This window comes from Tiliqua scincoides, chromosome 3, assembly GCF_035046505.1.
Source record: "Tiliqua scincoides isolate rTilSci1 chromosome 3, rTilSci1.hap2, whole genome shotgun sequence".
Classification (NCBI taxonomy): Eukaryota; Metazoa; Chordata; class Lepidosauria; order Squamata; family Scincidae; genus Tiliqua; species Tiliqua scincoides.
Window position 1 is genome coordinate 210,217,050 of NC_089823.1, and position 18,246 is coordinate 210,235,295.

General features: G+C 41.1%; 1 protein-coding gene across 1 annotated transcript in view; it reads right to left on the reverse strand.

Moving 5' to 3' along the window:
* PCOLCE2 (procollagen C-endopeptidase enhancer 2) overlaps positions 1-17,232 on the reverse strand; it is an 83,057-nt gene extending 65,825 nt beyond the window's left edge. Inside the window, exon 1 of the mRNA XM_066618925.1 lies at positions 14,473-17,232. Within this exon, the coding sequence (XP_066475022.1) occupies positions 14,473-14,474 (2 nt within the window). The 5' untranslated portion in view covers positions 14,475-17,232. The remainder of the gene's footprint in view (positions 1-14,472) is intronic.
* Positions 17,233-18,246: the final 1,014 nt, after the last annotated feature.

Consider the following 18,246-nt stretch of genomic DNA (forward strand, 5'->3'; position numbering starts at 1 on the left):
CGACAGCACAAGGATGGCACAAGTAAGAGCTCACTTGCATCTCTAGGAGGGAGGGACAAATGCAGGTGGGATATTTTTTTAATGGGCAACTTATGGGGGTGTTGTGTAGAACACTGGCATTAAGAATTGGTTTGTATTATTCTTTGCACAGTTTACCACTGACGTGACTCAGATGAACTGTATCAGTGCAAAGGATGTATTCACCAAAGATTGCTTGGCTGCACACTTAGGGGTCAGTGCATCAGCCCCTGTGAGTAGCAGGCAGCGTGAAGCCCTTGTATTGACTAGGCCTAAGCACTAGAAACTTGGCCATGATTAGTCAACTGAGGAATACCGTCTGCCAGCTGCACTACAGACACCAACTTCTAGTTTCTCTCAGTATTGCAAACTTCCAGCTCCAGCAGCTACCCTTTGAACACAGCCTCCTGTCCATGGCCATCCATGGCCTGGTCCTGGCATCAAGGTACAGGGGCATCTCTTTTGATAGGAGCTGCCTAGTCTTCTGTTACACATCTCACTCAAACCACTTCTGCAAACAGCTAAATTATACACACAAGCACCATGGATCAGAGCAACTGCAGTTCTAAACATACTAGTCAGTAAGCCCCATGAGCTTCCTATTCCTCCTTCACAACCAGGGGTGGCATGTGACCCAGCGCTGCCTGAATAGTCTCAAATGCCACTTCTGTACCTGCACCCTTCCATGAATGGGGGGGGTTATGGGTGGGTGAATGGGCAAGCATGCCCCATTCCCTCTTCCCTTTACTTATGAACAGTGCAGGACACAGCCTCCCTACTCTGTGCTGCTTCTCTTTGAAAATGGAGCAAAGGATGCTGGGAGAGCAGCATCCCTCTGCTTCTGCTTATGGCAAGCAGAAGCAGTCCAGAGCAGGAAAGCTGCATGCATCAGTCTTTGCATGATTAAGTGAAAGGGAGGGTTAGGCTCCAAGTTACACGTCCCTGCTTACTTGGGGCTTGGTGAGCTCCAAGTAGGCAGAGAAGGAGCAGGGGACTGGCACTGCCACAAACCTCTTCCGACATGCTCCTGGCAAGAGGACTGGAGCATCCAGTGCAACAGCGCTTGGAGACAGTGGTAGACACTGGGGGCTTGTCCTTTTGCTTCCTCTTCAGAGGTGCCAACTCAGGTTGACCATTTCCAGTTGCTTTATGGCAAGGCTAACCCTGCTCTCATCCCTGCTGTGAGTTCTTCCCAGAGATCTTGCCAACACCAACACTTGCCTGCACTTGTTCTGCATTTTGATCCATACCGAATCTTTTCTACCTCCTGGCACCAACTGCTCTGGGTTTTTGTCTAGATTCTAGTTCCAACACGTATTCTTCACTTTCTCTGAACTGCCCACATGTTATTCCTGTCCTGCCTTCAATTTTGTCTGAGATTTCACAGGTGGCTTTCTGCCCTCCCATTCTGTACTTATCTGATCTTTAGCTGATCCCTTTGAACTGGCCTTCAGAGTTTGGTGTGCCACTTCAGATCTGGTTCTGAACCTAGAGGGGCTCTTGCTGTCCTGACAATTTTACTTTTGCTTAATTCCTGGCTCAAGTGGTTCATATCAAGGTTTGCCAAAACGGCACCTTATAAATATACAATTAATATTTCCAATTTCTCTTAGTAGAGGAGAAGCCATAATCTCATATACACAATTCCATGCTTCCTGTTTTCTTGCTGTATCTCCTGACAGGCAGTGCCTCACTAATCATCTTTTTTGGAATGCATTTCTGATCCAAGTTCTCATGACAATATGTCAGATATATTTGTGTCTCCTTCCTTGGGATACTTGGTGGCCCATAAAATCTTCATCACTGACCTCTTGTTGTTTACACTCCTACTAGAGGAAGGTATGTTGCTATTTGCTTTATCTACCATGTATATATTTAGCAAAATTCATTTTTTCACCCAGAAGAAAACTTTAATTCGTTACATACCTTACCCAGTAACTTTTGTTGTTCAGAAATTTCAGGTATTTGTCAAATCCTTTTTTTGAACTTTGCCATACTACTGGCTGGTTCTGTTTTGATGAAGGAAAAGCTCAACTGGGTCTGTGTTTTTCATAGACATAGGGTGCAATCCTAACCCCTTAAGTCAGTACTTTCCAGCACTGGCACAGCGGTGCCAATGGGACATGTGCTGCATCCTGCAGTTGGGTGTCACTCACTGAGGCCTCCTCAAAGTAAGGGAATGTTTGTTCCTTTACCTCAGAGCTGCATTGCCCTTAAGTCAGTGCTGGAAAGCACTGACATAAGGGGTTAGGATTGCACCCATATAATATTATACTAGTAAGTAAACAGAAGATAATTAAATATACTTTCTACTAAATATCAAGTAGGAAATAATCTGCACCTCAAAAAAAAACCTTAAACACACGGTATCTGAATACAAAGAACTGCACATACTTTTTACAACATTTCTTTTTAGGGTCAGCTCCATTTTAAACAAAGACACCTTTTAAAAAACCTGTTTTGATTTTGTAATTCATGAATTGAGAGCAACATAGTAATGCTGATTAATTAAGGTTTAGAGACATGGTCTGCAGTGTTAGCGATCATAACTTTCATTTTCCATTTTACATGGTTTGAGATGCAGTATGCCAAGTTTGCAAGAAAGCTACATTTTCCCTAACATTGTGAATGTTCAGCATGAATGCTCTATTTAAGCTTTTTTTTTTTTAAGTTATATCACTCTTCTTTATGTGCTCACATATATTATGGAATTGCAATCTTTGAATTTGTGCAGTAGAGTTCAAAACTTATTTTTTTAAAAATTAAAGAGACCGTGGGTAGCATCTAGACTTGAGCAAAGCTTTCATAAACAAGAACAGAAGGAGTGTTTCTCCATTCTCTGAGGGATATTGTGTTTACAAAGTGCACTTCTGTTCATGGAAGTGTTACTCTGGATGCTACCCTGTTGCTTTAAAAACTCAACATTTAAAAATTGAGTAAAAAATACCATACATAGTTGGATACCGAGTATCTATCTTATGATTCAATTCCTATGAAATGCAGACTAATTGTTTTAAAGGATGGTTTGAATAGCCTCAATACTTTTTAGCGCAACAATTATTGCTTAGCCAGAACATTAAATCTTAAAGACTGTCCATATGAAACTCGGTAAAAGCATGAATGTTTCATTTTGATCAGATTAGCCTGTGAGTGGAAACTATATCAGATCAAGGTTGGTTTAGTGTTACAGGCATCTTCTGATTGACTCTGAGCTACAGTGCATATTAGGTCACACTGAAAGTAATGGAAACCACATCTGCTATACTGCGAGAAAGTTCCACCTGTATTCTTCAGCCTTACTAAGGACTTGATATTTGATCATAGCCTTACTCCTGCTGAATACATCAGAGCTATGGCAGGAGCACCAACTGCTGGGTAAAATAGTGACACAGTGTGATGCCATGACCATATGGCAAACTTGTGAGTTTTTAATCAGGTGTAGAACATTCTGAAAGAAGTTTTATTTAGTCAACCCACTGTCCCTCCTCACTGTGTTTCATTCTTCAAGAGACAAAAGCAAGGGATATGGGCCTGTCCTTGCAGCTCCTGAGCTCACTGCTCCCTTTTAGTTACAAGAGCAGAAGCTCTCCCCAGTGGTATGTAGTTGTCAGTTTTATTCCTTTGGTTGGACAGACCACTCCGTCTTCTCCATCTACTTCAGACAATTTTACACTTCCCTCCAAACTGGATCTTACAAGAAAGACATTTCCACTTCAGTACAACCTGGATCTTACAGAAAGGGCATCTCACTTCAAAGCATAGCATCCCCAGTATTCTTCTTCCCACATTCCCCACTCACTCCTCTGAGATGATGTAATAGAATGGGGGGTGGGGGGAAAGAACACACTTCTGAGACACTTCCCACAATTTTTTATAGCTAACTACATTATTAGTACCCTGTTCTCAGGCCAGTTAAGGACATTCAAAATGAATGGCAAAACTTTAACTCAGCTCACACCTTCTGTAAGCACAATAAGCAGGTACATGGCTGTCTATTCATCTATCCTTCCATCCAAGCACACATCCAGTGATTTCACCATCCCAAAAGGTGATTCGCAGAACATGGAATAAACTTGCTGGCAGCACTTTACAACAGCACTAGACTACCGTTTTGAGAGAGAGGAATGTTCCCAAACTGGGACGTTTTTCTTAGCTAAAAAAAAAGCCAACCTTGATGTGTAAAACTTCCCAAAACACAGGGCATCAGTATATTATGTCATATGTACATGTTTAGCTCACCATGAGGCATTGCTACACATAGAGGCACCATTCCCTAAAATGGAAGATTCTGGACCACTTTCCTTACTTTTGCAAACTTCTTTTCTCCATTTCATCTTCTTCCACACCACAGTACACACTTACACCAATCAATACTTAACATTCAACACACAAACATCAAATTCCACCCTCTCTTACATCAGTAAGAAAAACAATCATACCTAATTTCCTATTACTGCAAGTTACCACGATCACAAATATAACAATATGGGAAGAACTGTCCACAAACACTGCTCTGCCAGCATTTTAGGGATAACTCAACATATGCCCGATCTCGTAAGCTAAACAGGGTCAGGCCTGGTTAGTACTTGAATGGGAGACCACCTGGAAATACCGGGAGCTGTAGGCTTATATACCATAGTCTTACAAGACTGAAGGTTGCCAGCCAACCAACCAACCAAACATAGGCTGCAATCCTAACCACACTTTCCTGAGAGTAATCCCCACTGAACAAAATAGGACTTACTTCTGAGTAGACCTGATTAGGATTGTGCCCATAGATGGGTAAAAAAAAAAAATTTCAGTGCTTACTGATTTTGCCACAGCAAAAGCAGTGCCTTAGAAGAATATGCTAGTGGGGGAAAAGATTATACAATATTGCAAGAAGTGCCCTTAAGATCACAAAAAGTTTTGTTTTGTTATGACTCTCATGGTGTGGGCACAAGATAAAATGATTTCTTTCCAGACTACACATATGGAAAGATATGTTAACTTCTTCAAAGAGTACAGTACAGGACAACAAAACTAATTCACCACATTAGAAAGCCATTTACTTGTGTGATAGTTGACTATGAAGAGGTGAATGAATCGTCTTGGCGACAGGGAAACAAAAAAAAATATAATTATTAGAAGAAGAGAAAACATCAATGAAAAATAGTTCATAAAACTCATGAAAACTGTCCCCCAATTACTCTTTATTGGACAGATTGCTGAAATGAAAGAAACATAAGAAAAGGAACAGGGCCATAGCTCAGTGGTAGAGCAACAACGTTGTATGCAGAAAGTCCCAAGTTCAATTCTCTCGGTCTCTCAAGGTAGGGCTGGGACTGAAATGCTGGAGAGCCACTCTATCAGTAGACAATACTAAGCTAGATGAAGGGGCTGACCCATCAGGGCAAGAAAGCTTCACAAGAACCTCTTCAGGAGCAGACAGTTATTTTTAAATATTGAAGTGAAAGAACAACTTTTTTGCCAGCACTAAGATCCCACCTTAGCCCAGACTCTATGATGTTGTTGAACCAGTGCTTTCTGTAGTCTGTGTGAGAGGTACATGTGTATATCAGAAGGTTCTTAATGTAAACAGACCACAGCAACCATGGCTGATATTAAGACAGTAGAGTTTACTTGTGTTAAGACGGCTTAAGGCAAATCACAGGATTAGGGCGTAAATACACTGATAATATAGTTCATTGCAAAATCAAATCAAAGAAGATCTAAAAACAAGAAGAAAAAAGAGAATGTGTCAGAATATAACTGGAAGGATCAGATTCTACGTGTCAGAACGCATCTCTTTAAATGTGCTTGGTGTGTAGGAATACCACTGGCAATTCCAAGGATGTGCAGTTAGGCTCCTGACATGGATCTGTGGAAAGCAAACAGCACTAACCTAGGAGGGAATACTGTACTAATGTTTCCAATGACTGGCGGGTTAGGGTGTCACTCCAAAGTAAACACAAATCAAAATAAAATTCCTAGTTGGTTGGCAACCTTCAGTCTCGAAAGACTATGGTATAAGCCTACAGCACCCAGTATTCCCAGGCGGTCTCCCATCCAAGTACTAACCAGGCCTGACCCTGCTTCGGAGATCAGACGAGATCAGGCATGTGCAGGGCAACAGTTGCTGCAAAATAAGATTTCTATCAGTTTTCAAAAGGAGGGGAAAGCCTTCAAAGTCAGGGACAATTAGGAACAAAACTGACTGAAATGAAATATTACAATTTCCCTAAACAATGAAATTACCGTATATTATGGAAAGCTCTGCAAAACAGGATACTCTTCCAGTGACCATCTGGTGAGGAAATCATTCTCATTTTGGTTCACAGATTGCAGCAACTGCTCAGTGCCAGGACCAGTGAGTCACTATGGCCGAAAGCTCTAGATAAGGCACCCAAGCCCTGATGTTGTGATCACCAGGATCTGCTATCACCCTGTCTCGTGGGAGATGAGGAGGAAGTTTCCGGCACTGGGCACGCCCTGTAGCCTTAATCACCACCACCAGCACAGTACCTAATGTTGCTCTAATGCTGAACTATTTACAGTAAATGACAAACTCTTAACTATGTCATGTATTATAATCACACCTTGGAAGAATCAGCTAAGCTGAGCTATGGCAGGGGCTCCTTTCCTATAAGATCAAGTCTACATATTTTCTAAAAAATTACAGGCTGCCTTTCTGCTCCAATAAAGGGGTCACCAAGGTGGTCTACAATTTCAGTAAAAACACTTCCGCATCTCTGTCCCTTTGAAACCTAAACATTAGACACACACACACACACACCCATTCTAAAAAGTGCAATTTGGGCTTTTTCTCTCTTTCTTTCTGCAGAAAAATACAATAAAAATGCCGGCATAGACATCACTAATATTATGCACACCACTATAAGAAGAGAGTGAACCAACCAACCAAGAACCACCAACCGTATTGGCCTCTGCCTTTCCATTGGACCATTTCAGCGACATGGAGAGGGGGAATTTGCTGCATGGGTAACAGCCTATCCTCCATACCTACTTTACCCAGGCTTCGTGCACTGGAGAGGACACTCTGTTCCAGAACCACCATTCAGAGCGTGACACCATAGTCTTCCAAGACTGAAGGATGCCAACATAAGAAGATACGATAAGGGAAAATGAGCCAGTAATTCCAGTGTTCATTAAAAAAAATCAACACATACGTACATGTGTACACACACCCATCTAAAAACTGCTTTCAGAAACAATTTTATTTAGAGCTCTTTCTTTTTCTCCTTTATACAAAAAACAAAAACAAAAACCAACTCATAAACCAAAAGCCCCAAACCAAACAACGTACAGTATTATTTGTACAGTGTAATCAGCAACCAAGACTTTAAACAAATCTTTCAAAAAGCAAAGAAGCACAAATCAAAATCAATACTCATGCTCTGTTTAGTTTCATGCACAGAACATTAAGAATGAGAGGACCATTCGCTCAACATACTAGCAGATACAAAGATAGTTCCAAGATCACTCTATAGTCTTTGCATATTTCCTTGCAACAACTACTACTGACAGCAGCAAACCCTGAAGTATTCACTCCTGTTGCGATGAACACTAGGGTTCTCATCCACTCAGAAAAGGGACAGGAAAAGAAGACCAGACAAGAAAAGGGCAATAAAGAGAGACTGAAAAATGGTTAGAGAAGACTTCTTTGTAGGAGTCACCACAGGAGATCTGGAAGATTTCATGGCACCCCTTCATGGCGCCTGAAGGTATTACAACACCATCTTTTCATGTTAATTCTGCCCCTCTGTCAAGGAGCTCAGGGTAGTGCCAGTCCCTCCATATTTTCCTCACAACAACCCTGTGAGGTAGGTTAGGCTAAGAGGTGACTAGTCATATAGTCATACTAATCATACATTTGTTCTAGTCATACAGTTCACTTCATGGCAGAATGGGGATTGAATCTAGTTCTCCCTGCTTCTAGTCCAACACTGTGCTACACTACACTGGCTCTCAGTATGAGCCAAAGTCTCCACCTCATATTTCCAGCCCAAACAAGAGAAATAAACCCTCTTTGGACCAGGATCTAGGGACACACTTTCCCTGTTCTTTTGTGCCAACCTGCTAAGAGGCAAATGAAAGGAATGCATACAAGGTATAAGGCCCCAAATCCATGACAATCATTAGGAAAGTGACGTGTTTGCCAGGACAGTCCACTGGTTGCTCTTGAAACCACCTTGCACATTACCTGTATGTTGTAACAGTGGGTGTGCAAGCGATCTGAACATCTTCTTTCCATACATCCAGCTACTGAACGTCAGGGTCACATCTCTTTCATGGGGGGACATGTGAAACGGAGCACATGCACCTCCTGGAAAGGAAGATACATACTCCCTTTTTGCATGACATCTCAAACTTTGTCATTGCAAAGTTTCTACAAGGTGCATACTGAACAGTTCGAGCCTTCTCCCCCCAAGTCTTCAGGTAACAGCCCATTCAAACATTCTGCTTCTAGCCCACATTCTCCCTAAAGTAAGACTGTCCACATGCACATACAAGTGCTTCTAAACAAGTGGTCCGCCATGTACATTCATGCACATACAAGTGCTTCTAAACAAGTGGTCCACCATGTACATTCCAAGGTGGTGCAGTCTCATGGTAAGAATACAATCAGGATGGCTGCAGGTTTGAATTAGCTCTAAGGATCAAGTCTTTGGGAAGGAAGAGCCCACCTTGCAGGAATTGCTGTGCACAACCTGAGAGGGGGGTGATTGCAATTAATGCCTCCCCCAACAACCCCGTTCATATCTTGAGGCAGATCTGCTGCAATTCTAAGAATGAGTACATCTGTACGCACACAAGTACCTCTATCATTTAAACATGTCATAACTTGCGCAAGTCCCACTGGGAAGTTCCATTCATTTTATTGGGGCTTGAGGAAAAGCAATTCCCAGGGGACTGTTATGAACAACTATATGGAAAAAGAAACCTGCATCTTTTCTCTTAAAAAAAAAAAAATCAAGTACTTGAAGGCACACTGTTGGCACCTTAGAAATTAATGGATAACAGTAATTATGTAACACCCAAGTATAAAATCATGTAGCTTTAACTTTAAAACCTTAAAACTCAAGCTTGGACCAACTAGTTGGATTTAAGAACTAGATTAATATTGAGCATAGAACACTTCTGATGAGTGCCAGATCTCAACAAAACTTTACAGGCCAGTGGAAGATAATGACAATCACCAGGCTTAAATCCAAATTTTTTGGTTTAATTTGGTTGTAGTGCATGCTCCTGTCAAATCTCTCTTGGTCTTAACACCACCTTTAGGGAAAGCCCCCGGGAACACCTACTCAGTTGTACCACCTGTTTTTACCATTAAGCAAAGTTATTTTAAAAAGAGGACCACTTGAATTGGGAAATGGATGATCCCTCTGAACTCTAAGAAGAGACCATAACTCAGTGGAAGAGCATCTGCTTTGTTCTTCCACTTTGAAAAAATTTCCATGTTCAATCCCCACACATCCAGATAAAGGAGAGAAAAATTCCTGTTGGAAACTCTGGAGAGCCACTGCCAAGCAATGGTGACCATTTTCAGCTACATGGATCAATGGTCCGATTACTTAACTGCCTGATTACTTAATGATGGACCGCATATACAACATGGTCAAAGAGGATCTTGATGAGGCAGTCAGGACTCCCATAATCTGCAGCAGAGGGTCAGTTTACACAACAAAGAGGTTTTTTAATGCAAAGAAGAGGCAATCCATTTCCAGTAGCCTGTGTAGCTGGCTAGTTTCTGGCAGGGAATGTCTGTTTACACAACAAAGGCACTAGATTGGGCTGAATATTCGCTTAACAATCTAATCGCATAACAATAGAGATTGGACAACCTATCCCTGTGCTTAAGTGACACATATTGCTTGGAGTGAATGTGCTTTGACACCTGAAGTCATGCATTTTGACTAACAGCATAAGCCTATGCTTGTCTACTCTGAAGTTCCCACTGAATTCAACTTACTCCCAGGTAATTTATTGGGTGACTTACTCCCAGGTAATTGTATATAGCATTGCAACATTGCCACAATGTCATGCACATTTAATAGACACCAAATCGCACTGAAATCAATGGGACTTGCACCTGAATGAATATGTATGGGCTTGTGCTGCGCATCAGGCTTAGTTTGTCATTCTCTGAATTCCATGGTACTGATTACATGACCATTGACTGGAATGAGTTGCAATCCAGGCCACATTTGGGACTGTAATGTAGTCTCATTGCCACAAGTGAGAATATTCTTACCAGCTCTACTGCCAAAGAGCAGGTTTATGGTTTATCACATTCCTCTAATGAAGGTCTCAGCTCTGCAAATCCATATTTTATGAAGTAAAATTCCTGTCCTGCTGTTCTTCATTTTGTTGCAAAACCATTACTGTTTACAGAGCCAGCCCAGCAATGAGGCAAGGTGAGGTGCGTTATCTTGAACCATGGATTGGTGTAGCTCGTGTAGCTCCATTTCCCCCCCCCCCTTACCTCTCACTCTTTGCTAACTTGCTCTAGCAGAAGAAAGGGATCAGAATAAAGGATAAGCACTGCCCCACTTCCACCTCTCCTGGCTTCCTTGTTTCAGTCCAAGTTTGCGGCTTTGTTTTTAAAACACAGGGCACAATCCTAACTAGGTCTACTCAGAAGTACTATTTTGTTCAATGGGGCTTAGGAAAATGGGCTCAGGAAAATGTGGTTAGGATTGCAGCCAGAGAGAGGCAAAGCAATGAAGAGGAAACAAATACATTGGGCAAGATCATGGCAGGGTGGATGGGGGGATGTAGAAGAGGTAGCAGGGATGATTCTGTCCATAATTGGCAACAGCGTGCCACTGTCACACTGCTCCTCTAAACAGATATGGGGAGGTTAAGATGGTAGTGGGACTCAACAACAATGGGAGGGGAGCAGCAACAATGAATTTCAAACAAAAATTTCAGGGGTGCTTCAGGTACCATTTCCCCTTAGACCCGAATAAAACAAAGATAATTGTTAAATCTTGAGAACAGAGGCTGAAGCACATCTGGACAAGGTCAAGGGCTTATGCTCAAGTCCCAATGTTTCTAACTATTGAAGGAACACGTGTTCTTTTTACACCTGCAGACAACAACCACTAGGAGTTAATGACATTCTTTATGTCCAATGTTCACTTAGTTTCCCAGCACTTCATTCTGCATTCTTTTCAAAGTGCTTTGCAAACACTAGCTGACCTGCAACATTTCCCAGTGAGGTGGGTAAGCAGGGACTCCCCACTCTAAAGATAGGAAAAACTGAGATCAGACAAATATACATCTGGTAAAATTCTGTTCAGTTCTACATGCAGTCAAAGACACTTAATTCCAAATAAGAAAATGATCTAGCCAAAATTTAGTAGTACCAAATGTCATTTATTTCAATAAGGGCAAATTAAACTTATGTTTGGAAATTGGTGGATTCAAAGCATCCAGCCTTTGCTGGATTGTACCCTAAAAGCACAATCCAGTCTCAACATGTTAATGTATGTTATCTGGGCTATGACTGTGCGCATGATGCAATGTGTGTAAGGCATGTGAGTCGTAGCCAAATTTTAGCTAGTTTCAAAAGTACAGCATTCCCTTATCATTGTGCAGTTAGAAATATTTTGCCCAGGTGGACTTTAATTATTCAAATACAGAAAACAGTCAAGTCATTTGTTGGAAATGGTCGACTATGGTAGAACATAAAAACAGATAATGAACTCAAAAGTTCAGGTCTTATATAGAATGGTGGTTTATTTTGTCTGACTGCCTTGATTCTATATTTTCAATATGCAGAACTAAATTGAGCACACATGGCCTGTTCAGCTGTCTCAGAAGGTCAAACTACACTTGACCATAAACCCCTAAGTGGTGGTCCTTTCAAAATAAATAGTGGAGGGGGGGCAAGTGGGCCAAAACTGCAGCAGGAGCTTAGGCGGGCTTCAGAGCCCTGCCATGGTTCCAATCCCAATGCTTATTATTACAGTCACCCCCACTGCAAGGTTTTTGCCTGGTTTTTCCCAACCACATTATATATTTAAAGGAATAAAACCCAGAAGGCCTACTTACTTAATTTAAGGCCGTAACTAGTTTTCAAATGTTAACCTGGCCTTTCAAAGTAATTCTATACATGTCTACCCAAAAGTATGTCCCATTGTGTTCAGTGCATCTTACTTCCAGGGAAATGTGTATAGGATTGCAGCCTTAAGCAAGGGCTGATGGGGGTCCCAGCTTAGTGGAAGAGCAGCTGGTTTGCAAACAAACTCCAAGGTTCAACAACCTCTCCAGGTAGGGTAGGGTGAGACCCCTGTCCGAAACAATGTAGAGTCAAGGCAAGCTAGTGTGGATAATACTGACCTAGATGGAGCAAAGGGCTGATTCAAAACAAGGCAGTTTCCCATGTTTCCAATTTTTTTGCAAGTACTGAACACATTTGGAAGTAAATCCCATTAAATCCAATCAATCTATTTCCAGATGTTCTTTGCATTTCAGCCATAGATACTGAGATATAAAGAATATGCTACTTTCAGAGATGCTAGTGACATAGCTTACATATTGTCAGGCTGGGAAAGAAAAGTTTCCCAACAGATGCGTCTTCTGAAGCAACTGGAAACTGGAGAAGTCATTCTGTTTTTTAGGGTACACAGTCTCTCTTTTGGGGAACGCACACCTACACACACCCCAAAAAAATCAATGCCATTTTGGTACTCGTAACACCTGGACATCTACATAAAATTAATCAGAAACTGCAATAAGAAACATCTATAAGTTGTCAAGTATGTTGCCAGCCTCCACAGTCTGTTAGTCTTCTGGGGAATCATCTTCCATGAGGAACTCTTGCCACATTTTGCCATCTAATTAGTATTTATTTACCCCAGACTAAATATGAAGCAATGGACAACTTTAAACAATAATATACAGGTGTTCGCTGCTTAACAACTGTTTGCTTAACAATAGACCGTATATATGACAGTGATCATAGCATAATAAAGATGCTCTTAATGAGGCAGTCACATCTCCCATAGCCTGCAGCAGTGTCTGTTTACACAACAGAAAGGCTCTTAATGCAAAGAAGAGGCGGTCTATCTCCAGTAGCCTGTGCAGCCAGCCAGTGTCTGGCAGGGAGTGTCTGTTTACACACCAAAGGCAATAGATTGGACTGAATGTTCACTTAATGACCTAATTGCAAAACAACGTGGAGAAGGTATCCCCATAGTTAAGTGGTGCAGACCTGTATTCATAAATATAAATGAGCAGCAGTCACCCATTCACCCAAGCCTTTCTTAATGCATTTTTGCCTGGCCTACAGATGTACACGTTTGGTCCCTGTTCTGTATATGCCATGCAGGGCAGAAATGGCTTAAGAAAGGTGACAAGTTCAGACACATTACAGAAAGTCTCAGGAAATAAACAACAATGCCAAATTGTCAACATCTGTACCCTCCAACCTGTCAACATCTGCACCCTTCAACCAGGGCTGGTGCTATCATTAGGCCAACTAGGCAGCCACCTAGGGCACAGACCTCAGAGAGGTGTAATACTGACCTTCAAGGTGCTCAGTTTTATACATATTAGTTTTCTGAACCCATGTAAAGGGCTGTGAGTCAACTAACAGTGTACAGCAGTGTTTCTCACACATTTAGCACTGGGACCCACTTTAGAATGAGAATCTGTCAGGGCCCACCAGAAGTGATGTCATGACCGGAAGTGACATCATCAAGCAGGACAATTTTTAACAATCCTAGGCTTGCAATCCTACCCACACTTACCCAGGAGTAAGTCCCATTTGCTATCATTGTTAAAAGAATATACATAGTAGCTTGTTAGAAGTACAGGTCTGTAACATTTCCCCAAATGCAATCACATACCATGGTGGCATCAAATCTAATATATTAAAAATAAAATATTGAAATGAATGGGGACCCACTTGAAATTGACTTGTGACCCATCTAGTGGATCCCGACCCATTGTCTGAGAAACACTGATGTACAGTATATTTTTATTTTAAGATAAATACCACAACAATGCTATGAAATATAATTAATTATAAAGTCTTATGAAAAATTTATACTAGCCTTGCCTAGGGCACAAAATAACCTGGTGTAGGCCATGCCTCCAACTCTCCTTAACCTATTTTTGCCCAGCCCACAGGTGTACACATTTGATTCCTGTTGTGTATATGCAACGTTGGGCAGAAATGGCTTAAAGGCAGACTCTGCATGTGCCTGTGGATAAATTGAATCTCCTTTTTAATTTTTGCAATCCAGGAGTTGATCCATGTTCACAAATCATTTGGGAAAAGATCTGTCACTGACTTAAAACAAAACTGGGCCTCCATACTGCAAATGATTTGTCATTTCCTTCTGTTTATATCTACAAACTAAACATTAAGCAGCAAACTATACTGGGAATAGCTACAGTGCTTTTCAATGCACAAAAAGCAACAATTCAAATACTTACATCCTAGGAATCCTGTAGAGAGAAAGTCGTAATTGGCATTACAAGTACTGTACTGAATGCTTTCAAAAGAAGTACTAAATAAAAAAAAAACCCTAATCTAACAGAGTCCATTTGCCCTCTGATGAATCCAATAAATCACACAGACTGCAATGAGCTATCACAAGTCAAAACCAATTTCTTTCAGATGAAACAGATTTAGCAAAGAGCAAAAATAATTTTGACTATGACAGGGCTGAGCAAAAATTTGTAGGTCTGGAAGTGGAAGAGCAATAAGGGAACGGCTGTAAGGGCAGCCAGCCCCAAATCAGCACCAGAAGCTTTTATCTGTGACTGAGATATATATAGAGAAGACATCATGTGGTCCAAATATCAAATGTATTTTTACAGTTCGCCATGGCCTTTCTGACATTGCTTTGCAAGATGCCCCTTGAGAGCAAAGAAAGCCTACATGTAACTTGAAAGCATAACAACAACAAACCCCAGTTATGCATTTCTCTTTATAGGCTGATTGTGCATCTAGTTGGACCCCTGAACTTTCTCTTAGGATAGAGTAGTAACTCCTTTTCTTTTTGGTTTTCTTGTGCATTTCCTAATTGCTGACGGGAAGATCTTGCAGCATCTCCCAAAGACACCTTTCTAATACATAATTTATTTCGAAAGCTGGGTGAGTCATTCTGCCAAACCATTAAAACAATTACATTGATCTTGCTGCATTACATACAAACAACAACACTTACTTTAAGCTACCCTGCTGTCTAAGACCCAGTCTAAGGCTGCAATCCTATACACCATTTTCTAGGAATGCATTCCACTGAATTCAATGAGACTTCTGAGTAGATATGCATAGGATTGTGCTGTAAATCAGTGTTTCTCAACATTTGTCCTCCACCATACCGCTTCACACGGTTCACCTTTTTGAAGTACCACTGAAAGTTAACTGGTGATGATACCATTACCAGTTATTTCTGGGTTGGGAGGCCAGATGCAATGAGACAAACACCAGTAAGAGGCTCAGGGTGGACGGGAGGGCTTTTTCAAGTGCAAAAAAGCATACTTTGAAGCCCCCCTACCACTATTTATTGTGTCACGTTCCTGGTCTCGCTGCTGGGCGGCAGGCGTCCAGTGGTCCCATATTACCAGACACCACCTCAAGTACAACTGTTGGTACCTGTACCACTGGTTGAGAAACACTGCTAAAATGATATAAATGCTATATAACTATTTTTTTTTCTTGACAATGGGTCATGGGGAAATTGAAGTGGACCAGGGAGGAAATTTCATGTGATAATGGAGCCTAAATGAGCCCCAGCATCTTACTCACGACAAAGTTAATGTATACAGTATTTCAGACCAGGTCTAGCTTATTATGTGCATACTCAAAATACATAAAGAATAAGACATGGCTGCAGCTGCTCCACATTTGGAGATCTTTTTCAAATCAAAAGAAGCTTCAGCTCAATTCTCCAAAAGTAAGGTTAAAAAGCATCCTGTGCCAGCAGAACTTCCTATCTGATCCTCAGTAACACTGGCCAGTGGCACAATGATTTCTCTCTGTTTGTGTTTTTATACCAATTGACCTGTATAGGAGCAATTATTGATTCAAAACCATTAAGGGAGTCTCCTGTCTCACAGCAAAGGGAGCAACACGCTATTGGAATGACTTTCTTAATATCAGGATGAGATCTAGATTTTGCCCTTTTTAAAACAAGACAAGATGAAAACCATGCTATCTGAGCATCTTGCAGTCCAGTAAATATTAGTGGGTCACAATTAACAAATTATTTTTATCAATATTAAGAATGTTAATTCTTAAAAAAGAATGTGTTGGACTATTATATCTTATGAATTCAACCCAGCTTACTGCAATTGCATTGTCCATGTGGAGATAACTCACAATAAGACATGAGAGCTCTGTCCATCCCCCTGCTCCCATGGCATACACGCAGGCACAACATCAGGCCATTATGGTATATGAGAAACTTGCATACTCCTCCCATATCTCCACCTAGCCTTCTACCTACTGCAAGTCTCTTGATTTACAGGCAGAAGGGAGACACAAAAGGACAGGGATAAGAAAGTGATCTCCCATATTCTACAAGAGTCTGGCAAATTGAGTGCCTATGCATATATGTGCCATGGAAGCAAGGGAGAGAGGGGATAGGACTACATTACTTATGAGTGGTACACACTTGCTGGACTAGATCAAAGCCCTATAAAGACTAAATTGCAATATACAAAATTAAGAATCCCAAGGATGATGTTGCTCTCTACTACAGAGAAGCAGCTAAACCCATTTATGAGAATCAAATACAGTATTTTCCACTGTCCCAATGTCTAAAGAAGGTTCCTAGAGGCAAACAGCAAGGAGTACCAACTTCCATGGGAAAAGCAATCCACCTGTCAAAACCTGTAATCCGCTTGATTCCTGTTTTCTTCCTACTTTTGTGACATTAGTGATTGGAGAGACAAGTTTACAGCTGAGATGAGTTGTCATGTTGCAGGTAACATCAAACTGCAAAGGCTTAGGATTTGTTTGAGGTATAAGCCAACATTATGAATTCCATTTCCACAAGTTCCTCAGAAACAAAGGTGCATTCAATTCCCTGAATGTTCAGAAGTTCATAGTTTCTATGACAACTCCAAACCCTGACAACTGTCTGCACATGTATAAACAATTACTGGAGAAAGGACTGCAGGTTAGCCTTTAAAATACTCTTATTTAGAACTGAGGAAACCTTGACAGTTCAGATTTTCCTTCTTTGTTCCATTAAAAATGCTTGAAGAGCTGCAGACTACCAGCAGGGCACTTTGAAAACATAGTGCCGGAGAAACAAAATGGAGATATACTTCATATGAAAGTTAAGCTTGCTCTTATAAATACATATTTCCGCAGTCAGACCCACTGCAGACATACTGCTGAACCACAGTGAGGACTAACTAGGGTTAAGTAACTAGGCACAAAGTATGGTTAAGATCCCAGATATGCAGCAAAACCATTAAAACCTGATTGTTACATTGCAAGCTGAGAGGCTGGAGAAGGAGGGAAACTGCCTTAACCATGGCTTGCTTGGTACCTGTGCAGCATTCAACCACTGTCTGTGCAGTCCATGGTTTGGAAACCCACTTCAGTTATGGTTTTGCATCCTAGTTTGCAGACAATCCTTAACTGTAGCTTAGGTAGTCAGACTAAGATTTAGCTATGGTTAAGTCTGATATCTGCAAAGAGAGAGCCTCAGCATGCTGGTGTTTATGCAATTTGTCCCATAGGAGACTACCTATTTCTTAATTTAAACCCAGAAACAATCAATAAGGAATGGTTCTGCACATGTTCAACACATAGAATGGACTGAGGGTTTGCCGCCTGCAATTCACAGTGTAATTTCTTTGCAGCATATATACCATGTTGGCCACACAGTTTTCTGTCCTATCCAGCCACATTATATTTTTCCTCCTATGGTAAAACATTGTCTGCTTATGACTTTAAAAATTGATGTGAATACTGACAGAATGTCTAGTCAAGAATCAATTCAACCATTAGTCACAAAAGAACTTCCAAAATGTAATACTCAGAACTGCTCAAGGATTCCTTCATAAGAAAAAAAAAGTCTTTTTATGCACACATCCAATATGGATCTGTACATCAAAAGTCGCCCAAAGAAAATCCTCTGGACCAGCCACACCCTGAGATTAAATGACTCAGTGCCCATCTACTTACTGTAATACACTGAACTGGAAAACAGCAGAGACAATATATACAAATAACATTGAATGACG